The following is a 27,335-nucleotide window of genomic DNA, read 5'->3' as shown; positions in this document are numbered from 1 at the left end:
CAGGAAACTCCGGTTCTAGGAATTTATCCAAAAAGGGGATCAAAGCCAGGGCACATGCCTGTGCCAGGGTGTTCAGCATGACACTGTTTATAGTGAAAAAACAAAACAAAACTGTGAACCGGGTGAATGTGGAAGAGGACAGACTACTTAATATGGCCCGGTATCAGATAACGGAGCACTACACAGCCAGTAAGAGTACAGTTAATCTCATGGAAAGGGCTCTTGATTCACTGTATGACAAAACCCAGCTTAAATAGTGACACGAAAAAATCATAGGAAAAAGACCGAGAGGACCGACTAAATTGCTTTACCCTGGGTGGCGAGACTGTGGGTGGTTTGCATTTTCTTTATACTTCTTTGCATTTTTAAAATCTAGAATGAATATAGGTTCATTTTATACTACGAAGAAATATGAAGAGTCTCCCCTCTAAAGAAGTCTATTTTATTTCCAAGATGATCTTGTGTTTTCCCCTCTCTAATTCAAAGTCCTTTGTGAGCTTCATTCTTTTTTTTTTTTAATTAATTATTTGTCTGTACCAGGTCTTAAGTTTCGTCACTTGACCTTAGTTGTGGCATTTGAGATTTTCCCTGACCAAAGATCGAACTTGGGCCCCCTGCGTTAGGAGTGTGAAGCGTTAGCCACTGGACTACTAGCGAAGTGCCTGAGCTGCATTCTTAACTCTGATGGGCAGACCAGCAAATTTCCCCCCAAAGTTGGATGACACAGAGTACTCTGTTCGAATGAGGACATCAAGAACAAGAAAGGAGTGAGAATTCCACCCCATCCCTGGGACTTCCTTGGTGGGCCAGTGGTTAAGAATCCACACTTCCACTGCAGGGGATGTGGGTTCGATCCCTGGTTGGGGGACTAGAATTCCGCATGCTGCATTGGCACAGTTGAAAAATAAGAAAAAGACCCGGGGGGGGTTATGGTGCGGCTGGTTCATGCAGGCAAGGTTGGTTGGAAACAAACAGATTTGGCCCTTTGGACAGCAGTATGACACAGAGCTCAGGTGCTGAAACACTCTGCCCTGGGCTGTGATGGTTTTGTTACTGAGAATAGGCTCTAAGGACATAACTGAGGAGGAGGAGGAAGATGAAGAAAGAGCCCGCGTGCTCTCAGCTCATGTTTCCAACAAAAGGGGGCGTCAAGCAGAGGATGGCAGCCGCTTGATGACAGAATCCTAAGTGGAAAAACCCAGGATGCAGGGCTGGACTTTCACTGTGATGACAGCTGGGGAAGAATGTAAGGGACCAAGGGCTGTGTCACAGCCCAACACTACGGTGACTCTGTTCAGGTTGTAGAGGCCCCTGAAGTTTCTCTACTTCTGCCCTTTAAAACTCATTAAACAAATGGCTCCATGCAGCAGTCAATCCCCAGCTGAGGTTTTCACTAAGCCCTTTAGAAGAAGCCCAAAGGATTACCTCGTGGCTCAGATGGTAAAGAATCCACCTGCAAAGCAAGGGATCTGGGTTCGATCCCCGGGTCGGGCAGATCCCCTGGAGAAGGGAATGGCAACCCACTCCAGTATTCTTGCCGGAGAATCCCATGGACAGAGGAGCCTGGAGGGCTACAGTCCATGGGGTTGCAAAGAGTCGGACACGACTGAGCAACTAACACTTTCAAAGAATTTAAAAAACAAGTGATGTTTTGGAGGGAAAAACAGTGAGGTGTGGTCAGGATAGTCCACGTGGAAGTGGCGGCAGGTGCTGCGGAGGACAGGCGGGCAGAAGGAGCTGCGCCCGGTCCCTCTCAGCGTCAGACGCCCTCTGCCTCTGGCTGAGGAGGCTCAGAAATACACCCAGACTCTGCTTGTTTTCTGAGTGAGACAAGGACACACTGGATGGATGGCGCAGGAGCCACTGATATAACACGGAGCACCCTAGCTCTTCTGCTGGGGAAAGAGTGCAGGGCCGAGGTGGAGGCAGGCAGACCAGGGAGGAGGCTGCAGAGTTTAGACAGGAGAGTGCAGTCTGGGAGACCACGGTGAGAGTGGAGACACGGGAATCAGCAGTGTGTGTGGAGGATGAGGGGCATGGGAGGAAGGGAGGAGCTGGGCTTCTCTCCTAGGTTTAAGATCCAATCTCCTAGACCTGGACAATATCACCTGTAACAGACAGGGACACTGCGAGGAACAGGTGCTGAGGGGTGTGTGTGCTGTGTGTGTGTGTGTACCTGGACAATATCACCTGTGACAGACAGGGACACAGTGCAAGGAACAGGTTTGGCTGGAGGGGTGTGTGTGCTGTGTGTGTGCATGTGTGTCTGTGTGTACTTGGACAATGTCACCTATAACAGACAAGGACGCTGTGCAAGGAACAGGTTTGGCTGGAGGGGGTGTGTGTGTGTCCTTGGACAATATCACCTGTAACAGTCAGGGATGCTGTGCAAGGAACAGGTTTGGCTGGAGGGGGTGTGTGTGTCTGTGTGTACCTGGACAATATAACCTGTTACAGTCAGGGACATTGTGCAAGGAACAGGTTTGGCCGGAGGGGTGTGTGTGCTGTGTGTGTTGTGTGTGTGTACCTGGACAACATCGCGTGTGCGTGCATGTGTGTGCGTGTGTGTGCGTGTGTGTGAGTAAAGGGTCTTCAAAATCTTAGGTTGAGAAGCTGTCAGACGTCTGAGCAGAGACAGGACAGTGGCAGGTGTGTGGGAGTTTAGATTACGGAGGGACACTTGGACTATGTACATGATACAGAGATGCCGAGGTGGGTACCCCAGGGAATGAGGGCAGATTCAGAAGAGAAGTGACTGCGACCGAGACAATCTCTGGGGGCTGCGGACACGAGGGGCCTGCACATGCGGGGAGGGACTGTCAGTGCCGTAAGAACAGGATGGTGTTCACAGGTCAAGTGCAGAGACCAGCTGGGTCAAAGGCTGCAGATGGGCCAAGCTGATCACCGCTGATGGCCTCGTGGAGGGGTTTTAACAGAGACACATGAATGGATCTCGGCCTGGAGAACTGGTAGCCGCACACTTGACACAGAGAGAGGCAGTCAGACGGCACGTCCCTCTCGACAGAAGAGCGCACTGCTGCCTGGGAAGGAGTTTTGCCAAAGCCTGAACTAGCAGCATCTGATCGGGTCTCTTGATCCAACTTTCAATTGATAGGACATATTAGAGGACAGAGGAACATGTTAAATGACTACATGTGGGTGCCGATCAGCAAAATCCAGCCTTTCTGAAGTATGACCTCACTTCGTCCTCACAAAACCTGGTGGAGTAGGTGTCCTGGCCCTGCTGACAGGTGAGGAATCTCAGGCTCAGTGAAGCTTCTGAGTGCCCTGCCGAGGCCTCACAGCTAGTAAGAAGGAGAGCCAGTCCTGGTTCTGAGGTCTCTCTCACTTTGTTTGCAATAGAAGAAATGATATCTGGGGATACTAATGATGGATCTTCTGAAAAAGCATTGCTTTTTTAGGAAAAGTTTGGTGTTTGTTAATTATAAAACTTGAGCTTATAAATATTTTTCTTCCCTGAACAAATATTAATTACACATCTCTTACATGTCAGCTGCTGCTCAAGGCCATCTGAGATAAAGCAGGGGCCAAAAAAGACAGACACCCCGACCCCTTGGAGGGTACAGTGACAGTATAATTACATGTAAATATAAAAGAGAGGATGAGATGGTTAGACAGCATCACCGACTAAATGGACATGAATTTGAGCAAACGCTGGTAGATATCCAGTGAAGGACAGGGAAGCCTGGTGAGCTGCTGTCTCTGGTGTCAGAAAGAGTCAAGAGAACAAACAGGATGAAAAAGAGAAATCTTACCTTTCTGAGGTAGTTTAGGAAGAACTCTTGGGCCAAGGGCAGTCTTTGCAGAACCGGTGCTAATGAATAAATAAGAATCGTTTATGATCTCAGAGTGCTATAAAATCAATAGTGAAATAGTATTCAAGGAAATCATAGAAATTCACAGAATTATCTATCTAAAATTGCTTTCAACATTTCCCTAACAAAAGATTATAGTCCACTTGCCCAGATTTGAAGCTTGCCTGCATTTCCCTGAGGATTTTCTTTTTATTCCCAAGTCTGCAGAATGGAGTCAAGAGGGAAAGTAACAAAACTACCACCAACCCACTGAGTGAAAAAGCCTAATTCCTCCCCTTCTTGACACCTTTCCCTGAAGGAACAGCGCTGATGAAAGCGCGGGGCACCCTGCAGGTTCTGGGCCAAGCGCGCTGCTCCAAGGCAGCTCTTCTCACGCAGCCCGACGATGTTATGCATGTCACCTCCAGCTGCAGCACAGGAAACCAGAGCCTGTGCACCTCCAGTGACCTGTGGACGCTTCCAAGGCTGGTCAGTGGCGGAGCTGGACATTCAGGCCCAGCTCCATTGGACTCCAGAGCCCTCACTTTTTCCTTGCACCAGAGCAAACAGCTTGGGTCTCAGGCCTCCAAGCTTTCCCTGAGTTGTTCCTCTTCTTGAACAATTTGTAAATGAGCAGAGGAGAAGAGCCCCGGAAAGCAGGCCCTAGGGACAGAAGCTGCCCCATGTCATCTGGTATCAGGGACTCCCCAACGCCCCTGCCACCACTGAAATGCCAGCGCTGCAGGAGACTACCCTTGGTGGGAACCCGCTCTTTCCCTTTATTAAGAGGCTGTGACTGTGCTCAGGGAACACCGGGGGCCCTGAGGACCCAAACAGCACAGCATTCCAGTGCTAGACTCGTATCTGCCAAGAGCCCCCTTTATTACCTCGTTTATCCTCTGCTGTCCTCTGATGGCCTAAGAACAGACTCCACCCCTCGTCTATCCTAATTGCATTTAAAAGGACAGGAAAAGCCAAAACAGCCAAAAAGAAAACAAAGAGCTCAATAAAGAAGATAAAATGCACGTGTCTTTCATCCTGACCCACAAACCACTCCTGGTCTCAGTGGCTCTCTCCTTGGCTCCCTCGAAATTTTAAGGCTTCTGGGCTACTCAAGGCTAAGGCTGGTGAGATCAAGCCACCACTGGACTAGAAGGGTTTCGCCCTGAACACGTCTGGTGCGTGTCCTGGCCTCAGCATCTTTGCAGGGACGCACGTCTGCCCATCACAGACATGAGCTCGATGCTTTCCCAGCCTGGGTACTGAGGCCAGATGCTTGGAAGCATTCACACGGGCGACCTGGGGTGGATGCTGTGCGTGGATCTGGGCTGCTTCGCGTGCTGTGGGGGGTGCCGTGTGCACATGTATGCAAGCGTGCGTGCACATGTGGGGGCTCGATTCCCTGTAAAAACCATTAGTGGGCACTTCCTCCACGTCAGATTCCCTCCCCTGGAAGACCCCCAGGCAGTGTGTGGGGGAGTCGCTGAGCGTGACTGGCAGGCAGTGTTGACTGTGGCATCTGAGAATCCCCCGGATTGAGTCCCGGGGCCCCGTGTCCTCATCTGTAAACCTGAGGGCAGTACCGACTGGGCTGCCTCAAGGGCTCGTAAAGGCTAAAACAGGGCGGCGGCATTAGAAGAAATGAGGATTTTGGATTTTAGCCTCGACAAACTCTGGAAGGCAACCCCCACGCACCAGCTGACTCCTCCTGCCTGAGCTTTTGGGTCAGGAAGCGGCTCCCTGTGTCCTCATCTGGGATCGAGTCTCTGGGGAAAACCCTGTGCTGGGACCGGGTATACACTGTCCATAGAAACTCTTCTGAAGCATCTCATTTCGGTGAGAGGAGAGCAGAAAGGGATGCCCCTCCGTTAGCCTAGCTTAAAGAAATCTTACAAACAGGAGGCTTGGAAAGAGTCCTATTTTTATGTTTGAAAATCTCTAGGCTGTTGGATCTCCTTGAGGATTATCTTTTTATTCTCAGGTCTGCAGAATGGAGCTAAAAGAGAAAGTAACAAAACAAAATGACTTCATTAAAAAATTGAAAATAAGAACTCATTCCAGCACAGACTGTGCAATCCTCAGAAAAGTGAGGTCCGTTCTCGCCTGGAATCTGGACAGGGAGGTGCTGATCCCCTAAAACACCGTCTGCAGATCCTGTCCGGGCCCTAGAACTGTGTGCTGAGGGGGGCCATGCAAAGTGATGGAGGCTTTCAGGTTCCCATCACGGTCAGCATCAGCTGGCGGGCCCCACCTTGAGCAGACAGCCCCTGAAGTCCACTTGTATAACTGTCCATTGCGACCCTAGGCGGCCCCGCTCGGGGGAGTCCGCGTGGAGATGGCTCACCTTGACTGCTGGGACAGGCCCTCGAACTTGTTCGCAGTCTTACTGGACGACGATGGACCCACATCGTTACCTGGGGGAGACAGGATTAAATGGACCAACGCTGCAGGTCACAGGGCTGCAAGAGGTCCCACACACAAACGCACTCAAGTTTCATTACTCCTTGGAGATGCCCCGAGAGCCACGTTAATAACAGCAACTGCTGTGTACTCAGCACTGACTACCAGTGAGGTACTGTGTTAGGTACCTCATAGTCATTACATCTGTGAGATACATATTATCATGTGGGTGCGCTCAGTCATGTTCGACTCTTTGCGACCCCATGGACTGTGGCCCACCAGGCTCCTCTGTCCATGGGATTTTTCTGGCAAGAATACTGGAGTGGGGTGCCATTTCCTCCTCCAGGGGATCTTCCCAGGGATTGAACTCCCATCTCCTGTGTCTACTGCACTGCAGGTGGATTCTTTACCCGCTGAGTCAGTGGGGGAGTCCAGACATACCATTTGCCTTACGGTTTACATAAGAAACAAAGAAGTAAAGCAGAGGCCAGGGTCAAGCAGCTGGTAAGGGTCAGAGCTGGGATGCAAAGCTAGGCAGCTATCCTCCAGGGTCTGCAATGAACCCCCACCCTCGCCCCTCCCACCCCAGCTCCATAACCTACAGGAGAGAGAGGCTGGTTAAGTGCTCAGATGGAACCTTCTGGATTGGACTGTAACAGCAGGTCATTGATGCATGAAGAATAGGGCCAGACTTTCAAATACAGATCTAGTTTAATGAGACCCTCCTTCTAACCATCACTCTATTTCCACGAGTCTGCCGCTTAACCCTGAAGGTCTTCCTTGGCAGCCTCTCACGGCATCCTCTGAGCTGAGACTTCCTTTAAGGCAGGTGTTTCTTTTCAGCATGGTGCTCACATCTCACACTTTCAGACTTAAATGGGTCATAACAATCAAAATGTCAAAGAAAGTTCTAGATGAGGGGAATACGCTGCTGTATCTGCTCATTCCTGCTCCAGGTGGAAAACACCCCAAACCAGTGATTCTCACCCTATTACGCATGCACACGAGACCACCAGGGCTGCAGGAGCCCCCGCTCTGCTCGGGGCCACCCACTCCGCTGACTCACAGACAAGCCAACATGTCAGGGGCTGGGGCGCGACACTGCAGCTCAAACGGCCGGCATCCTCACTTCACTCTCTGCTCTGGCCACTTTCCAAAGAGGCTACGTGTTTTTACGCCTCTGTGACCTTGGCTCTTCTGTCCCCATTCCCTGCAGCACCTGTCCCCTCCCACTTGTGGTAAATTCCTCTGCCACCTTAGAAAAGAGTCTCTCCAAAGTCGGACTCTGTCCCTTCATCTCCCAGGCGAGCCTACAACCGTTAATCACAGAGGACGGTCAGGGTGCAGATTCTAGAGCCAGACGAGCCTGGCTCTGGAGTCCGGGTGTGCCCTCTGCCCAGCGGGCGTGAATTCTGATGACACTGCTTTTCCTACCAAGTCTCAGTTCCTGCCTGTATGAAAGAGGGATAACAGTTACTCCTCCACTAGAAGGCGTGAGCATCTCGGGGGAGAAACCACGGAGCGTGGTGCACGGGGCTGGACCACGGGGGCGAGACAAGAAAGGGGGATCACTGTTCCGAGCTCTCTGATGTGATGTAATGAAAATGGTGATGATTTACTTCCTCAACAGGTGAGCGCTTCGCTGACAGGGGCTCTGCCTTTTCCGGTTCTGTGGCCGTGCTCTCTAGCCCGCTGTCCGCCCAGAGCCACCTCCGGGTGCTACTGAAGGAAATCGTGGCCCACAGAGCCGCCGCCGCTACTTCTCCACCCCCAGTCTGGCTTCTCCCACTCCTTGGGGGTGAGGGTGGGCCTGGGGAAGGCATGTGAGGTTGGGCAGACAGGAATTCTGCCTTTCTCAGAGCCAGGCAAAGGCCACCTGCCATGCCTGGGAAGAGAAATGTGGCTTAGCAAAATTTCCAGAAACAGGAGAGCAAGGTTGGAGGGAGGGGGAGGAGCATGAGCATGGAAGCAGCTCAATCCTTTTCCTCTCTCTGTGCCATCTGGGGAGGACTGTGCTGCACACACAGATGTGCAGGAAGGGACGGCGGCAGACAGACTCGGGGCAGGCAATTTAAGAAGCTGTGGCCAAGGACATCCCTGGTGGTCCAGTGGTTGAGAATCTGCCTGTTGATGCAGGGGACAATGGGTTCTATCCCTGGGCCAGGAAGATCCCACATGCCTTTGGGCAACTAAGCTTTCGAGCCACAACTACTGAAGCCCTTGCACCCCACAGCCTGTGCTCTGCGACGAGAGAGGCCACTGCAACGAGAAGACTGCACACCACACCTAGAAAGCAGCCCCCATTCACCGCAACAACACACAGCAACCAAGACCCAGCACAGCCAAAAGTAAAAAAACAAACAACAACAAATGCTGTGGCCGAGACTAGAGGTCCCTTGGTATGGTTTGGCAGCTGTGGGCCAAGAGTGTGGAATGAGAGGAGGCGCTGCCTAGCAGGGCCTGGCACAAGGGCTCCAGGAGTCTTCTGGAAGAGTGGACACTTGTATGAGCCTTGGAGTCAGAAATTGGTTCAGATCCCAGCTCTGAAGTTACTGGATCTGTGATCTTAGGCAAGTCACTAGACCTCTGTGCTTCGATCTAATCAACTAACCCAGGACAATGACAGTCCCTATTTTATAGGACAGTTGTTATGACTTAATTAGGATTGACTGGTTTGATCTCCTTGCTGTCCAAGGGACTCTCCAATAAGTCCTAAAGGAAATCAATCCTGAATATTCATTGGAAGGACTGATGCTGAAGCTCCAATACTTTGGCCACCTGATGCAAAGAGCCGACTCATTGGAAATGACTGGGAAAGACTGAAGGCAGGAGGCGAAGAGGGCAACAGAGGATGAGATGGTTGGATGGCGTCACTGACTCAATGGACATGAGTTTAAGCAAACTCTAGGAGATAGTGAAGGACAGGGAAGCCTGGTATGCTGCTATTTATGGGGTCACAAGGAGTCGGACACAACTGAGCGAATGAACAACAAATGATGACTTAATACAATAATGTATGAACAAATGTACAAGACCGGATACCTGGCAAATAATCTATACATGGCAGTAGCCACTGTTATTATAGAACTGCATGTAAAACGGGGTTGGGGGGCAGGGGCAGCTGACTTGAGACGATATCGGGAAATCCAAGAAAAAGAAAGAATCAGGAAGTATCTACCCAAAGGCTCTTTTACAAGTCAATGCTACTTCCAATAAGTAGATGTGGGCGCCTCAGATCAGACATTTCAAATACTGACTCTATCACCTGGAAGTTCTGGCCTTGAAATAGGAGAAGTGAATCAATTTTTGGTATAGCTTTTCATTCATTATCTATCCATTATCTATTCTCCATTAAAAAAAAAAAAAAGGAAGCTTGGGGAGGATGGGGGCCCAGAAAGTAGGGAAAAAAAGGAAGTGTATAGAATATTTTAAGTCCCAGAAGCCAAAGACAAGGAATTAATTAAAGTAATTCCCAGAGGTCACTTAGGCAAGAACCGGTGGAACACGGATCAGAACTTGGGCTTCTGAAAAGTTCACTCAATTCATGTTACGGTTCCCCAGGTTGTGGCCCTGTAAACACTTCTGTGAGTACTGGATAGCGGTCCCAGGGGAGGCTGATTGTGGGTAGCAATTACAAGGATCTCAAGTTTGAGACGAGGTTTAATACTATGGCCACCACCAACTGGATAACCGGCTGCACTGTCTTCTGTGCTCTTGCCTGTAAGAACCTCAGTGTCAAATCCCTGGTCTATTTCCAGCCACTGCATGTGACCCTGTGCTATGCTTTTAGTGAAGACACCACACTTCATTTTACTTTGCTACCTTTATTTTCCCTTTGTCCTCATTTCCTTACTAATTTGTGTGTTAAAATGTGTTGGTCTCTTAGAGAGTAGGTTATAAGCAACTTATTTTATCTCCAAAGGTGAGGTTTAACAACAAGCCACCTTAAAAATCAACAGTCCCTGCAAAAACCCAATTCGCCCACAGGCCTGGCTGTCTTCTGATCAAAATCCTGCCTTCACCATCTCCCCGGTGATGGCTGAACTCATCACTGTGGTGGGACGGTAGTCACGTGACGTCTGGGCTATCTGGGTGCTGTGGATGCTGTGGATCTAATGGGGAGAAAGCCTGGGGCAACCTCCCCAAAGATCAGGGCACCATGCTGCAGGGACGGGGCGGCACAGCCTGGTGGAAGGTGTCCACCTGCTAGGGCACCTTCTCCTTAACTCATTCACAGCTAAAGGAACAACTGCTGAGACAGGAGAATGGCCACAGGGATCGGCGAGCCGTCACGAGCAGAACTCAGCAGAGCACCGAGGGGGCGAGGGGTCCGGGCTCTTCCAGCCACAGGGGATTCCCCTCGTACCAGCCGAGAGGACCTGGGCCGCGCACTGAACCTTTCTGAATCTCAGTGTCCGTACAGTCAAGCTCCCCATGTCCTACTCTGTGAAACTGTGGCAAAGAATCCAATGAGGGCTACTAACTAGCCCTGTTTTACAGCTGGAGAAACTGAGGTAGGAAATGAACCAAATATAACTGCTGAAAGCCACAGGGCTACAGGTGGTAGAGACGGATTAGAACACAGGCAGTGTGACACAGGTCCACACTGGAGCTCCAGAGACAGAAAAAGCTCGTGCCTGCATAAAGCGCTCATATGGTGCTAAGAAAGGCAGAGCAGCAAACAGAACCGCTCTGTAACAATCCCTATGCCAGAGGGGCAGAGGGTGGGCAGGTGGGGCCTGGCGAGGGCTCAGGGGCTGTGCTGCCCACTCCTCATGCCCACCTCCCCCAGCCCTGTCCAATCTCGGAGAGTCCAGAAGCCCTCACCCTCGGGGGCCGGGAGGAGAAGGGGACTTTAGGGGAACATAAGTGCACTGGAAATTGATGCTTTCCAACTGTGAGATGGCTGGGATGGCATCACCGACTCAATGGACAAGAGTCTGAGTGAACTCTGGGAGACAGTGAAGGACAGGGAAGCCTGGCGTGCTGCAGTCCCTGGGGTCACCGAGTCAGACACAACTGAACTACGACAGCCACAAAGAGCACTGGAAAGACGGGTTCCTGGAGGGAGACTGCAGGCACTGTGAACGCGCCCTGGGAATCTGGCACCCCATGTGCTTTATTAATAAGAGTCTGGCCTCTGCCTTCAGCTTCTGGACCATGGTGTCAGCGGGAGACAGGCAGAGATAAAACCTGTGGGGACGACAACATAAAGCACGCGGTGGGCTAGAGTTAAAAGTCGCTTCAGCGTGCCTGGTGAGAGGCCTGTCACTGACCTGCGTCTACATGGGTCTGCAAGAAGGTCTTCCCTACGTGCACACCCACCACCTCAGAGAGCTGGCCCGACAGTCACAGAATGACCACCTGGGGTCGTCTGCGACGTGGACAGTCGCCACTTTTGCATGGACAGGTTCTGCCTTTGTGCCTGGAGGCGGGTGGTAGGTGAGTGGCTCTGGCTGGTGGTGGTGGGTGGGGAGGGCAGACGACGGCTCGAAGCCCGAAGTTTTCAAAGCTCGAAGGCTCCCGCTGACCGTCTGGGACACTGACTCTGTCTCACAGAGGGGGAGCTTTGCTTCCTAGTGAAAAATGCCCCTCGTCCCCACCAAAACCACCAAAACCAAAACCAAACAAGATGAACGGCAGCTGCGAGTCCTGCTGCTCAGTCAGGTGGAAGGAACCTAAGAAAGAGATGATTCTTCAGCCAGAAAACAGAAAGGTACAGACCAGTGGAGTAAGGCATGATAAACTTCACGGAGAAATAAAAGAAAACCTGAATGGACAGCAGGATTAAAGCTTGATGGGATTCGCAAGGAGGGAATCGGAGATTCGTGGTGGGAACACTTGCAGGAGACTCGTGATCGTCAGTGCGACACTGTCTGGGGCAAAGTCCTTTTGGACGAACCCTGGGGACTCCCAAAGGCCTTGGGTGGGGTCTCGGGCAGCCTCAGGGACCTGTGTGGAGCTGATGGGTGCCTGGGCTGTGCCCTCCAAGGCTCCTCTGGCTCGTCTCACTGAGAACTGATTACTCAACACCTGCTGTGAAGTCCCCGAAAAGCCTCCCCGTGCAGCTGGACGCCTCGGTCCAGCATTTCCACAGTATTTGCTCACAGGGCAGCCTGGCGGTGAAGAACACACTGCACACGCTTTCCTACTCATCTCCCTCCTGGAGCACACGCGTGTGCAGAGGCCCGAACCCCAGGCATGAAGAGAGCAGAGTGGAAGGCTGAGCACAGACAGGACAGCCCACCTGTGCTGTGGCGCTCCAAGCCACGTGCGGCTCATGCGTGTGCCAGTGTGCAGACGGCAGCATGGCCGTTCCCCAAAGCTCCCCAAGTTCGGAACACCTAATGCCTTTAACGACGGCCTTTCCTGGGGGTTCAGTCGGTAAGGAGACCGCCTGCAATGTGGGAGACCTGGGTTTGATCCCTGGGTCGGGAAGATCCTCCGAGGAGGAAACGGCAACCCACTCCAGTATTCTTGCCTGGAAAATTCCATGGACAGAGGAGCCTGTTGGGCTACAGCCCATGGGGTCATAAAGAGGCGAACACGGCTTGGAGACTAACTACCAAATCACCAATGCCTTTAAAAGCATTCAGCTGAGTTCCCTATCAGCTGCAATGACAAACAAAAAAGCCACAAGGCGGCATGCTAGAAGGGGAAGGTGGGACCTGTAAACCAGCAGAGCCAGGGCCCCAGGGGACCCCTGCCTCTTGACTGAAGTTGGTGGCAGGCTGGCAAACTAAAAAGGCAGATGGAGCTGGAAACGGCGCTCCTCGTGGATGGAAATGCGCTATCCACCATCAGCTGTCACAGAAATGGTAAACTACTGACTGACTCTGCGTGGGTTTCTTTCTTCTCCAGCGATTATGAGCACCTACTGCATCCTGGCTCGATTCTAGGCTCCGTGAACACAGAAGGGAACAAGACACACAAGGGCCCTGCTCTTATGGAGACCAAAACACCAAACACAAATAAAACACTCTTGTGTCAGCGGAGATCCGGGGCCTGGAGGGCAACAGAGGGATGGGGGCTCCCTTAGAGAGAACAGACAGACGAAAGGGAGCCAGGCTTTCAAGCCCACAACAGAGCTGCAGGGAGGAGGCGGCCCCAGGAGGCAAAGAGCCTGGAGGACCCAGAAGTGAAAGCAGATCAGTGAGGCTGAGAGCGGGGCAAAGGGCGCTGGGAGAGCCACGACCTGATCACAGAGGCCCTGGTGGGTGTCTGGTGCACAAGAAACGCTCAGCACCTTATCATTACTAAGCTTTCTAAGCGGTGATAGAAATATTGTCCCAAACGTTTCCTGGCCGTCAGAGGCTGCGCGATCATACGTGTCTAAGCCCTGGCCCAGCGTGGCTGCGGTCTCCTCCGGCTGCTGAGCGTGCTAAGTGTCCACTGCCCCCCGAGCCCCGTGTGCGGCCCGACCCCGGGCAGCGTGGGCCCTGACTTGAGGATGACTTACCCCAAGGAACTGCGCCTTTGTTTGGGGGCCCGTGAGGTAGTGGGCTGGGAGGGTCGGACAGGGTTCTCTTGTGTCCGGGTGGTGGGGGAGGAGGCCGCTTCTTGGACAGGGTGGAGCTGCCACTAGAGGTCTGGGTGCTTAGAGGGAGTGTTGAAGGTGGGCCAGGCGGACCTGGAAAGGAATCGAACGGGGCAGGAAGGTTAATTCAGGTCTCGCAGACAGAACAGCCCATATGTGGTTACTCCCGAGCACAGAATGGGGTATGACATGGAGACGGAAGCAGGAGGCTGGGGACGGCCCAGTCCATCCACCCAGTAACCCACAAAAAGGGTTTTAAAAAATTGCTGGTAAAAAAAATTAAAAAGGAGAATGCGTGCTGTTAAGAAACAAAATGTCAGTCAACACAGAATACTACTGGGTTTATACCCTCATTTGGGTGCAATGGGGAAAACACACATTTCACACCAGTAAGCTCACTGGAACCACTGCGAAACCTGCTGAGGAAGAAGAAACCCCGCACTGCCAGCAGCTTCAACGGAGAGGAGAGCAAAGAACAGACGCAATCGCCAAGGGCCTCAGACCAGGGTTTTCTCTCCACTGCAACTTTTTCTTCTAGTCAGCAAACTTTGCCAAAAGTTTTCTTTTTCTCTTTTCTGATGACTTTTATGAATAACGAAGGCTCTAATGTAAAGGGTTACTTAGAAAGAAGGGAAATCCAAAAACATTTTTTTCCCCTCCAACTCTGACCTGTTCTAGAAATCACAAAGGTGGAAGTGTTATTCGCTCAGTTGTGTCCTCTGCGACCCTGTGGACTGTAGCCCGCCAAGGCTCCTCTGTCCATGGGATTCTCTAGGCAAGAATACTGGAGTGGGTTGCCATTTCTTTCTCCAGGGGATCTTCCTGTCCCAGGAATTGAAGCCAGGTCTCCTTCATTGCAGGCAGATTCATTATCATCTGAGCCACCAGGGAAACCCCAGAAATCATAAACCATCTATTATACTGAAAGCTTGAGTAAATGATATAAGCTTCACTGATTTCTAAAGGCTTTTAAATTTTTTTAAACACCCTAATTTTATTTTTTAAATTGGAGTATAATTGTTTCACAATGTTGTGTTAGTTTCTGCTGTACGTGAATCACCTATATGTATACATATATCCCCTCCCTCTTGAGACAATAAGTTTTTTAAAAGATTCTGTTTTCTCTAGAGGTAATGACAGGATAGCAATAATGATACTAATATTACACACACACACATAAACCATTACTACCATTTCTAATGTTTTTAGAAAAAAAAAAAGGGAGTTTTAAGTATATATGCTGTTAAATTTATTTCAAGTGACACTGAAGTGGCTGGTGTGTGCCTGGGGACCTGGGTGACGCTGGGCACCTTGACAAACCTCTCTTCGTGATTATTACCAGATATATTATTTAACTAGACAACGGTTTCCGCAAACATTGAAAGAAGAAGAAAAGGAAGAAATGAAAAAAGCTAGGGACACTGCTACCCCAAATGTTTAAGGCAGGAGGGTGGGTACCTGGTGCCCCAGAAAGGCTCCAAAAGAGCCTTCTACATTCCGTGTATTAAAAGAGAAGCTTAATTACTGCTGGCCTCCTTCCTTGGAAAACAAGCTCTGCTGTATCCCGTGATCAATTATGGTCAGTACCAACACAGACTTAAACCTCTGCTTCTCAGAGATAGTCTTGTCTTGAAGTAAATACTGCTCAGCTCAGGAAAACAGTCATTTGCTTTAGGATGACACGGCCCTGGCCGTAGCATTTATTCTCAGTCCTACTGACAGATATGTGACGGAAGCCTGTTACCCCAGAGCAATGCCTAATTATGACACCAGTCACTGCTGTTTCAGAAACGATTTTATTTCTGCAACAATAAAGGCATTGTTACTTTAGCCTTGCGTTTGCAGAGGGCTTCTTAGTTTTTAAAATATGTTCCTACATGGTGTTCCCCTCAATTTTCATAACAACTCTGTGAGGCATGTGGGTCAGATATTGTTCTTGTTGCTAAGCTGTATCTGACTCTTTTGCAACCCCATGGACTGCAGCCCACCAGGCTCCTCTGTCCATGGGCCTCTCCAGGCGAGAATACTGGAGCGTGTTGCCATTTCCTTCTCCAGGGGATCGTCCCAATCCCGGGACTGAACTCGCGTTTCCTGCACTGACAGGTGGATTCTTTGCCACTGAACCACCTGGGAAGCTTGGGGTCAGGTATTACTGGCCCCATTTTGCAACCAGGAAAGTGGAGCTGGGAATGATGTGATAAAGGTTAGGTAGCCGACAGGAGCTGGACTGGACCACGATGCAGGTCTCTGGGGCTGGCGAGGGCTCACCCTGTCCTAAAAGCAAGGCCAGCATTTCCTGGGCTCCGCACAGGTTGATGCAAAACGGCAACAACAAAGCTCGGTACTAGGAAGTGTAACTTTCCTCTTGGAAATAGGAGAATGGATAATAGACAATGGTGAGATTCTCTGGCAGGGTCATCTTTAGCGCCACCTAGGGACTTCTCGATGTACTACATCGGAAAGGCCATTCAATGGGTTCCAAATCCTGCCTGGAAACTCCAAATCCTGCCTGGAAACACAGACGGCCAATGGGACCATGTCTCTGGGCAGAGCAGTCTGTGTACGTGATTTTAGGAGAGAGCAAACCAGAGCAGTCCTGCAACCAACCACAAACCAAGCAAAATTAAGCTTTCTGAATCATCATGTTAAAAATGTAGGGGTTTGTGTTCCCTTCATCACGTCAACACAGCCTTGCCTTACTTTCTTCACGTCAGCTGCCGCAGTCTCTAATTATTCCTTTTCTGCTTACTTGTCATGGCCTCCCTCCCCACCACGCTGCAGGTTCTATCGAGGTCAGGCTTTTCTTTGGCCTGGTAAGCTGAATTTAATAATGCAGTGTCGAATAAATGGATGAGTAAACTGCTACTTCTCTTGTTTTAAGGCTAGTGATCCTTAAGGAAGATAGAATGTCTCCCTTAGGGAGACAGAGCAGAAACCAGGGAGAGAGGGAACCTAGTGAGAGAAGTTCAAAGAGAAACATTCAGTACTGTAATCTACCTTCATAGAAAATTTTACACACACCCAGACCCACCTACCGTTCTGGAACAGAAGCCACAGAAAGGAAGGTTCCACTGAATCTCCTGACTGGTAGATCATGAGTTAAAAAAGGGTGAAAAACGTATCAGACCCCAGGGAAGCAGACAAAATTTTTTTAAGTTGTAAAGAGCTCAAAAGATTTCCAAAATGAGTAACTCGTCTACAGGCACTGAAAATGATGTTTCAAGTGAAATAAACCTGAGGACTGGCTCAGTCAGGAAAGAAGCAATTCTTGCTGGGTAAAGAAAGCTAAAACAGGGACTTCCCCTGGTGGTCTAGTGGCTAAGACTCCACACTCCCAATGCAGGAGGCCTGGGTTTGATCCCTGGTCAGGGAACTAGATCCCACATGCCACAACTAAGACCCAGTTCAGCCAAATAAATAAATGAAATATATATTAAAAAAGAAAGAAAGCTAAAACAAAAGAGAAGAGGGAAGAGTAGACACAGCATCAAACATACTTAAAAGGGAGGCACAATTAACAGGTGGGGACGGGAGGGACTTGGACAGCCAAGTTCCTCCCCTGAACTCTGCCGGGGCCTGTGGGAATAGGCAGAAAACACCCTAAACCACAGTGCCCACTAATATTGGCTATTATGTCAAATTATCCACCAACACTTTTCTTAAAAATATGGGTCTAGGCTTACAAAGTTGCTATAAATAACGTTGAGGTTACATTATTAGAAAGGCTTTCTACGAGGAGGCAGGGTGTACTGCAGCTCTTACTGGGGGTTCGTGTGGCTGGGCTGAGGTCCTGCACTGCCAACAGCCTCTTGGGTCACTCATCTGTTGGACACTCCTCCCGTGCCTTCAACTCGAGCGGCCCCACTGGACATCCCTTGAGCTGTGCTGCTGAAAGCATCTCCCAGTCATCAGCTCATGGAGGCCCCTCACAGAGTCTGACACGTGGCCAAGGCTTGGGAAGCTCACGAGCCTGATGATGCTGTACACATTCTGAGATGCTGTACATCTCAAAAGCCATGGTCCCTCCACCTCAGTATCTGTCAAGGGTCAGCTCCAGTGTAACCTTATCCAGAAGCCTGCTCTAACCCTCCTTTGCCCTGGAGCAACTGCAGCTATGAATATTTCTGCACACGCACTCTCCACCCAGCATCAGACCCACACTGTCTCCGCCTTCCCAGGCTGGACACGTCCTCAGGGCAAGGGCCATACTGTCCTCTCTCTCAACACCCGGCACGTTCTGGGCACAGCCTATGGACATAATTCATGGTGTAAGATGGGAGGATCCTTCTTCAGTGTCCTTGTATCTTTGAAAAGAACGTGAAAGTCGCTCAGTTATGTCCAACTCTTTGTGACCCCACGGACTATACAGTCCATGGAATTCTCTAGGCCAGAATACTGGAGTGGGTAGCCCTTTCTCTGGGGGATCTTCCCAACCCAGGGATAGAACCCAGGTCTCCTGCATTGCAGCTGGATTCTTTACCAGCTAAGCCACAAGGGAAGCCCAAGGATACTGGAACGGGTAGCCTATCCTTTCTCCAGGGGATCTTCCCGACCCAGGAATAAAACTGAGGTTCTCCTGCATGACAGGCAGATTCTTTACCAACTGAGCTATCAGTGAAGCCCTTGTACCTTTGGTTCTTAATAAAACAGAGGACCCAGAGGCCTGCCATGCTGGGAGACCAAAGGTACACCTCTGAAATTTCAATTTAAAGAAAAACCCAGAAGTTGACTTTAAAAATTACCCTGTCAGTTTGGGGCAGAAAACTGTCTGTAGAAGTATAATATATACATTCTAACATGCCATAGTAAGTGTTAATGACAGGAGCCAAGGACAGAGTCATGCAGACAACTCTGGACAACACGAATGAAAAATTTAGCATTTTCTTCTTTTTAAATTTAGCATTGTCTAAGTGCCAGACTTTATTTTTTTGGGCTCCAAAATCACTGCAGATGGTGACTGCAGCCACGAAATTAAGACGCTTACTCCTTGGAAGAAAAGTTATGACCAACCTAGATAGCATATTCAAACCAGAGACATTACTTTGCCGACTAAGGTCCGTCTAGTCAAGGCTGTGGTTTTTCCTGTGGTCATGCATGGATGTGAGAGTTGGACTGTGAAGAAGGCTGAGCACCGAAGAATTGATGCTTTTGAACTGTGGTGTTGGAAAAGACTCTTGAGAGTCCCTTGGACTGCAAGGAGATCCAACCAGTCCATTCTGAAAGAGATCAGCCCTGGGTGTTCTTTGGAAGGACTGATGTGATGCTAAAGCTGAAACTCCAGTACTTTGGCCACCTCATGAGAAGAGCTGACTCATTGGAAAAGACTCTAATGCTGGGAGGGACTGGGGCAGGAAGAGAAGGGGGCGACAGAGGATGAGACGGCTGGATGGCATCACCAACTCGATGGACATGAATCTGAGTGAACTCTCGGAGTTAGGGAGGCCTGGTGTGCTGCAGTTCATAGGGCCGCAAAGAGTTAGACACGACCGAGCAACTGAACTGAATGGTTTTCACAGTACAGAGCCTGAGAGAGAGGAGAGACTACATCACTTAAAACATAGGTAAAGATGTAGTAACTTTATTTAGAGAAGAACTGTGTGTGTACAAGGAAGAAGCTACAAACACCTCCTCGCTCAGAAGGGGAAACAGAGGCACAGTGCGGTGGAGGGAGCGTGTGGAGAAACCACGGTGGGGCAGCCATGGAGCCGGCGGGGTCCCAACACGGCCGTGTGACCCTGTGAAGGACCCAGCACCACAGAACACATGAGAGCTGTTCACGTGTCCTTCAGTATCCTTCTGCGAATATTAAGAGAAAAGAGCCAAACTCAAGGGGCTCAGGGTTGGCTCCTTAATGCTTACTCATACATACTTCTATGCAAGACACAGAGCAAGGACTTCCTTTCCATGCCCTGAAGTCAGGCAGCTGGGCTGGCCAGCCTGAGCCAGTGACCACGGCCAAGGGCGGAAGTGGCAGCGGTGTTCTTGGTCAGCGCAAGGTGACACATGTGATGCTTTAAAGAGGAGTGAGAGAGACGGAAAAAAACCAGGCCCCCAAATCTCCCATCCCACAATGCCCACCCCCAACCCAAACCCAGAAAATTCAACTGGAATGAACGACAATGGTCCCTGGGAAGTATTAAAATCAAGCCGTTCAAGTTGCTATCTTCTTATGAGATTAAAAAAAAAAAAATCCCAGGAAATTTAAGAGTCATCCGTGTATGAATCATGTCCCTCTCAGGGAAAACATCTCCTAGGTTCCCTGACTCACACTCTGAGGGCGGTTGGCCACCTTCAGAACCCGGGGCGGGGGTCTCCTCCCTGGCCACCTCTCTCTGTTGCCACAGACCTCAAAAGAGAGTCAGAGAAATGGTATATAAAAGGCTTACACAACTGAGTGTGGGCATAAACACTGTGCAGGGCAACTATCTATCACATTCAGCAGGTCAACTGTCTATTACGCCTCCAGGACATCTGGGTTAGTTTTCTGGGTATCCCCTCCTTGCTCTGGTCACACACTTCTGGGATGTGCTCTCATTGATTCCGCTGTTGTTTATTCATACAGCAAGTGCTGACGGAGCACACCTGTGCCGGGGATGCAGGGACGGCTCACTCACCGCATCCCTGCAGGAGTGGAGGGGAGAGTGGAAGGGAGACTTCTTTCACCCTTTCTTCAAACCTGCAGTGGCACCTGCAGCTGCCCCCGATGGCCAGCTCACTCCTCTCTAGTCCACAGGAGCCCGAGCTCCACCCTTTGCTGCCTTCCCAGGACCCAGGACACTTGCAGAACTGAATACTTGCAGCAGGACCAAATAGGCTGCCATGCTACGTATTGAATGCTCCCGCCGTGCCAGTCACTTTGCAGATCTGACTTCACGCTCTGAGCAAGGACCCGCCAGAAGCCCAATCCTGATTTTTCAGATGAAGAGTCTGAAACTCGGCAAGGTGAGCTGAATGTCAGAAGGAACAGGGCGGGACAGGGTTAGCACTTGAGAACGCCATGCAAACACAATTGCTTTCCTTCCCACGCGTAAGGGCACGTGAGCCAAGCTGACTGCAGGAAGCGTCTCCTGTTTCAAATCCCTTCCACAAGTCACGGGTGGGCCGGGCTTGTCTCTCATCAGCTCGGAATCTGATGTCCTGCTGTGAACGGCCTGGAAGAACACTCCTGATTTTAGCAGGGAGGGAGGTCTATGTTCAAATATGGGATTTTCGGGGGGCAGGGGGGTGGTCTATCCTCAGCTGACCACGGCTGCTGTGGCTGTCTCTCAGCACTTGTTTCAGGAGCTGGATCACTAAGTCAGTCTGGTCTTTGTCTTCCGGGCCTTTGGTAAAGAGCTAATGAGAAATTTATTCAAGGCAGCAACAGATACATACTCCGGCATTCAGTCAGTGTATTTTATGGATTTCTGCATCCCCTTGAGATAAAATTACGGAAAGGGGTACAGGGAGATGAGGGGGGGTTCCTGGCTCCTAGGACTCTGGCGTCATTTCCTCCTGTAGACCTCTCCAAGATTCTCAGTGACCTGGAGGATCTGAGAGGCTATCATCACTTTTTCTTTCGTAAGCACAATTAGGTCCTCTTTAGGATGAAGAGAGGAATGCTGCTCTGAGCAGGCTGCTACCCTGATGGGAAACACCGTCACGCAGAGGTGAGCGGCAATACAGCCTTCTTACAGAACACGTGCACCCTGACCTGCTAGTGATGTAAAAGGTGCGTTCCAGCGTAATGCGTGGGGTGGCAAGAACTGCGCCGGCGGGTGAAGAAGCCTCTGGCTTCCACGTGCTGTTGCTGCTCTGGTCACGGGTTATCTCTGATGGGTACCGTTCGTGCCCAAGTCTTATTTTAACTTCCTCCGCTATTTTATAATCTCAGAGGCCATTTGGGGTCTAAGAACACTGCTCCCATTTATAACACTATTTCAATGGAGAATAAGCTCTGAAAAAACACTGTTTTGAATAAAGCTCACATTCCCCAGAAAATAGCCCCAGTGTGACTCCAACAGGCATGCCATTGTGCCCGGGGAGCCCCCGAACCTGCGTGAGCACAAGCCGAGCACACAGCGAGGATCCTGCACTTGGATTTACTGGCTGAGGCCAGACCTGAAGCTCCAGCTCTGGGTACCTCTCGGATTTCCCCTGGGCAGTGCTTAGTCACGTCCAACTCCTTGTCACTCCATGGACTGTAGGCCTGCCAGGCTCCTCGGTCCACGGGATGTCCGAGGCAAGAATACTGCAGTGCGTTGCTGTTTCCTTCTCCAGTGGATCTTCCCGACCCAGGGATTGAATCTGGGTCTCCTGCACTGGCAGGTGGATTCTTTTACTACTGAGGCACCTGGGAAGCTCCCCGGCACTGGGCAGGGTGACTCCTTAATGTGACCATTTCTGCTTCTCAACTTGTCCCTGTGTAGGTGGGAATACATGGGCTTTCTGGGCAGGGTGTTCTATGGATTAGAGGGGGGTCTGTGGACTGTCACTCCCAGCACAATAACCCTCCTCTGGTAAAATCCTGCCCTGGTTGGTGTCTCACGGAAAAACCACTCCTTATCAGAGAGCACGGGAATGTGGGTTGGGGTCACACAGCACCTGGGTAAGGATCCCAACCACCAAGAACCTCAGAACAATGACTCAGCCTCCTTGAACCATGGACCCCTGTCTGCCTATTGCCACCAACTGTCCTTTGCACCTCGTTCCTGTGAGTGTGGAAAAAGAAGTTCTGGGTTTAGGGCCACTCATAAAGCAAGAGCTTCGTAAGTATTAACTATCACTGTTATTACATTTTAGTGTCGAGGAAAGAAACTTCTCAAAGAAGAACGGAAATCCCACCCCATACCACACAGGAAAGAGCACTGGTTTTGGAGCCAAGTGACCCTGGATGGAGCCTCAGCTCCACCACTTACTGGCTGCACGACCTTGGGTGAGTCACTCTAGCTCAACTGGCACAAAAGCACTAACTCTGTCTCTACAATTGGCACAAAAGCACGCACCTCATGGGACGTTGTGAGGTTCACACAAGACGAGGTACAAGGTGTGCTGGTAACACTATTTCTCGGCTGTAATGCAGCAGAGGGCAGGGTCCCTATTTCAAGCTGCAATGACGTCACAGCCCTGGTGCTCACACTCACCCCGCGATTCTGACCTCAAAGCCGGGTGGGTTCCCAGCTCTGAGGATGGAGTCATGTGGCCCTTCCCAAGGCTCCTACCTTTCGTGGCGTTTCTGGGAGGCAGCGGGGGCGCCTCCGCGATCGGTGACGTGGGTGAGTCTGTGCTTGTGGAGACGAAGATCTGGTTGGTGAAGGCGCCGTAGGAGAGTCGCTGCTTGTCCCTCGGCGTGCTGAAGCCTGGCAGTGAGAGCTTGTCCTGGGGGGAGATGCTGGAGGAGTGGCAGAAGCTCTGGGGTCGGGGGGAGCGCTCCTTCTTGATGGGGCTTGGCTGGCAAGCGAAACAACAGCACGGGGGGCGGGGTCAGCCAGTAATCAGGGTGTCCGGGGGACGCGGGCAGGGCAGGCTCGGGAAGGGTGGGGGGATGTGGGCAGGGCAGGCTCGGGAAGGGTGGGGGGACGTGGGCAGGGCAGGCTCGGGAGGGGGTGGGGGGACGTGGGCAGGGCAGGCTCGGGAAGGATGGGGGGACGTGGGCAGCGCAGGCTTGGGAGGGGGTGGGGCTCCCGTGGTTCGGCACATCAGGAGTTGGCCACAGGAAAACTCAGAGTTGTGACACAGCACAAGCAAAACATCTAGAGAGTTCGCGTCTGACTCTCCTGTCATCACCAGGGTCCCCCTACGGACATGGCTGTGAGGGGTCACAGTATTCAGAAGCAACTTTTAATTTTGTATTGGGGTATACTCGATTAACAACCTTGAGATAGTTTTGGGAAAAGAGCAGAGGGATTCACATATATACATGCATCCATTCTCCCTTAAACTCCCTCCCATCCAGGCGGGCACATAACACTGAGCAGAGTCCCCTGTGCTCTACAGTAGGTCCTTGTTGGTAATCAGTTTTAAATATAGCAGCGTGTGCATGTCCATTCTAAACTCACTAACTGTCCCTTCCCCCATCCCTTTCTGTTAACGACCATAAATTCGCTAAGTCTCACCGAAAATTCTGAAAGAGATGGGAATACCAGACCACCTTGCCTCTTGAGAAATCTGTATGTAGGTCAGGAAGCAACAGTTAGAACTGGACATGGACCAACAGACTGGTTTCAAATAGGAAAAGGATGTCAAGGCTGTATATTGTCACCCTGCTTATTAACTTATATGCAGAGTACACCATGAGAAACGCTGGACTGGAAGAAACCCAAGCTGGAATCAAGATTGCCGGGAGAAATATCAATAACCTCAGATATGCAGATGATACCACCCTTATGGCAGAAAGTAAAGAGGAACTAAAAAGCCTCTTGATGAAAGTGAAAGTGGAGAGTGAAAAAGTTGGCTTAAAGCTCAACATTCAGAAAACGAAGATCATGGCATCTGGTCCCATCATTTCATGGCAAATAGATGGGGAAACAGTGGAAACAGTGTCAAACTTTATTTTGGGGGGCTCCAAAATCACTGCAGATGATGACTGCAGCCATGAAACTAAAAGATGCTTACTCCTTGGAAGAAAAGTTATGACCAACCTAGATAGCATATTCAAAAGCAGAGACATTACTTTGCCAACTAAGGTCCGTCTAGTCAAGGCTGTGGTTTTTCCTGTGGTCATGTATGGATGTGAGAGTTGGACTGTGAAGAAGGCTGAGCGCCGAAGAATTGATGCTTTTGAACTGTGGTGTTGGAAAAGACTCTTGAGAGTCCCTTGAACTGCAAGGAGATCCAACCAGTCCATTCTAAAAGAGATCAGCCCTGGGTTTTCTTAGGAAGGATGATGCTAAAGCTGAAACTTCAGTACTTTGGCCACCTCATGCGAAGAGCTGACTCATTGGAAAAGACTCTGATGCTGGGAGGGGTTGAGGGCAGGAGGAGAAGGGGACGACCAAGGATGAGATGGCTGGATGGTGTCCCTGACTCGATGGACGTTGAGTCTGAGTGAACTCCGGGAGTTGGTGACGGACAGGGAGGCCTGGCGTGCTGTGATTCATGGGGTCGCAAAGAGTTGGACAAGACTGAGCGACTGAACTGAATAGAACTGAACAGAATAGAACAGATACTGTCCCTGTGCAGGACACGTTCCCCAGCGTCTGGACGGTGAGGCCCCATCTGTAATCTACACTGTTTGTTCCCACTCAGCCCTTTGATGTCCAAGCTCTCCACCACCTTCCCCTCCTCCCTCTGCATCCTCTTGGGAGGGAGCCTCACCCATGCCTGTGGCTGTAACTGCCAGCTAATGTTGATGACTCATTAACATCAATTTAAAAAATTAATGCTTTTGAACTGTGGTGCTGGAGAAGATTCTTCAGAGTCCCTTGGACTGCAAGGAGAGCAAATGAGCCAATTCTAAAGGAAATCAATCCTGAATATTCATTGAAGGACTGATGCTGAAGTTCCAATGCTTTGGCCACCTGATGTGAAGAGCCAACTCATTGGAAAAGACTCTGATGCTGGGAAAAATTGAAGGCAGGAAGAGAAGAGGGTGACAGAGGATGAGATAGTTGGATGGCATCACTGACTTGGTGGACATGAGTTTGAGCAAGCTCCAGGAGATGGTGAAGGACAGGGAAGCCTGGCATGGTGCAGTCCATGGGGTTGCAAAGGGTCGGATACGATCAGGCAACTGAACGACAAATGTTGATGACTCAGGCCTGCACACCTAAGCCCAACCTCTAGGATTCCAGACACTTCCAACCCCCGGTGACAGCAACGGCAGCCCTGCAACCTCCAGACATAGAACCTCAGTGGCTCAGAGTCACCTGGTCCCGCATGGGTAAATCAGGTCACGAGACCAAAATCAGCCTCACAAAGAATGGCTCTTATCTGCACAGGGGACAGAACCTGGGAGCAGCGCTTAGGAATCCCGAGGCATCATTTCCACTCACTTTGTCATCCAGGTCGTCATCGCTTTCATCCATCTCCTCCTGTCGAAGATTCCACTCATATTCCACGTGGACATGTGGATTGAACTTTCCAGATTTAGCCTGGGAAAGCTGAAAATGACAGCAGGCAGAACTGTTTTAATGTAAAGGTGAGACGCCCTGACATTATATAAACGTCAAGTAGCTTCCACCTCATTCCTGGTTTCAGATTAATCACCAGTAGCTGCGATGTAGGCAAAACTCTGATTATCCAAATGGGACAAACTGCCACAGGACAGACCGAAAACTTCTGCCAAGAAGTTTTCTTAACATTATGAACATGCATCTCAAGAATTTACAACCATAAATTCTTGGCTGGAGGGCAAAACTGGAGTTAGAAAAGTTTGAGAGGTCTGCCTCTAAAGTCAGATGGCCCCGGTTCCAGGCAGGATACACTTTCTCAGTCATAAAATAAGGCAGGGGTGACTCAACTTCCTCAAAGGATTCTTACAAAAAATAAAGAAGGACAACTTCTGGGCCTGGGCACTTGGCAGAAACTCCAGGGAGCATCACTTATCCTTCCTGTCTTACCCTTTTCTGTGGCTAAGAGACTCAAGCTCTATGCAAAGGCCCAGAGGTCTAAGCAAGAACTAGTGGGGCTAGGGGTGAGCGTGTACACAGAATGGGCAGGGCAGGGCACTGAACATGCTGAAAATCATTACACTCTGAGCTTTATTTGCCCTATTTTTGGAACTGGCTTCCCAAATAATTCAACTTAAAAAAAAATTATCTTATTTCATTTTATTTTGGGGGACAGCCTATGTAATCTTAGTTCCCCAACCGGGGACTGCACCCAGGCCCCCTGCAGTGGAAGCGTGGCGTCTTAACTGCCGGACTGCAAGGGAAGTGCTCAAATAATTATTTAGTATTAAGCTACAGAGAAAGACTAATGGCCTGGCAAATAAGAAAAAGCAGCACTTTGGGACAACTTGAGGTTCCCCCCATAAAAACCCCAAAACAACAAAAATATCCCCAGCACCTCAGTCCACAACTCTGGCTGGTAACAAGACCCCTCAGATGCCTTTTAGCTGCTACACTGTAACTGCACGGAAAACATGCGGATGAAGAATTTATCACTTCACTGTTTTTTTTAAATTTTTTTAATTTTAAAATCTTTGGTTTTTAAAATCTAGCCTTAGTGCTGGTCTGAGTTTCTTTACCCTACGTCCCCCACCTCACCTCCTCCTCAAAAAATCTGCTTTTCTCACCTCCAGTCTCGGTTTTTGAGATCGCCCTTTTAAGGCAGAGGGTCTAACCCGTTTCCCACTCTGCTTACCAGGTCTTCACACTGAGTGGCTTTCAGTCGCTTTGCTATGTCCAGGGCGGTCTCTCCAGCCTGGTTAACTGAAACAGGGGGAATACATTCGAAAGATTATCTAAGATGCATCTTGACAAGGCAAAGAACAAGACTCAGAGTGCAACGGAAGAGGCATGTCTCAGTTTCAGCAGACTGAATGCTCTTACAGTGGTTATTCTTTAGCCTTTAAAATGTATTTTATTTTTTGGCTGTACTGCATAGCATGTGGGATCTTAATTCCCAACCAAGGATGGAAACTTCACCCCCTGCATTGGAAG

General features: G+C 50.2%; 1 protein-coding gene across 3 annotated transcripts in view; it reads right to left on the bottom strand.

Moving 5' to 3' along the window:
• The window catches only part of ASAP1 (ArfGAP with SH3 domain, ankyrin repeat and PH domain 1), a 334,855-nt gene that overhangs the window by 9,034 nt on the left and 298,486 nt on the right, over positions 1-27,335 (bottom strand). For 2 of the 3 annotated variants that reach the window (XM_069600955.1, XM_069600956.1), the window contains exons 22-26: positions 27,037-27,104; positions 25,725-25,832; positions 22,953-23,181; positions 6,160-6,229; positions 3,777-3,835 (exon numbers count right to left, since the gene is read on the bottom strand). In XM_069600955.1, coding sequence (XP_069457056.1) covers positions 3,777-3,835; positions 6,160-6,229; positions 22,953-23,181; positions 25,725-25,832; positions 27,037-27,104 — 534 coding nt within the window. Of the gene's footprint in view, positions 1-3,776; positions 3,836-6,159; positions 6,230-13,674; positions 13,846-22,952; positions 23,182-25,724; positions 25,833-27,036; positions 27,105-27,335 lie in introns of all 3 variants that reach the window. The other variant, XM_069600954.1, reaches the window with a different exon arrangement.

This window comes from Ovis canadensis, chromosome 9 (assembly GCF_042477335.2).
Source record: "Ovis canadensis isolate MfBH-ARS-UI-01 breed Bighorn chromosome 9, ARS-UI_OviCan_v2, whole genome shotgun sequence".
In the NCBI taxonomy this organism is placed as follows: Eukaryota; Metazoa; Chordata; class Mammalia; order Artiodactyla; family Bovidae; genus Ovis; species Ovis canadensis.
Note: the sequence above shows the minus strand (reverse complement) of the source record. Positions and strands in the feature narration are given on the sequence as shown.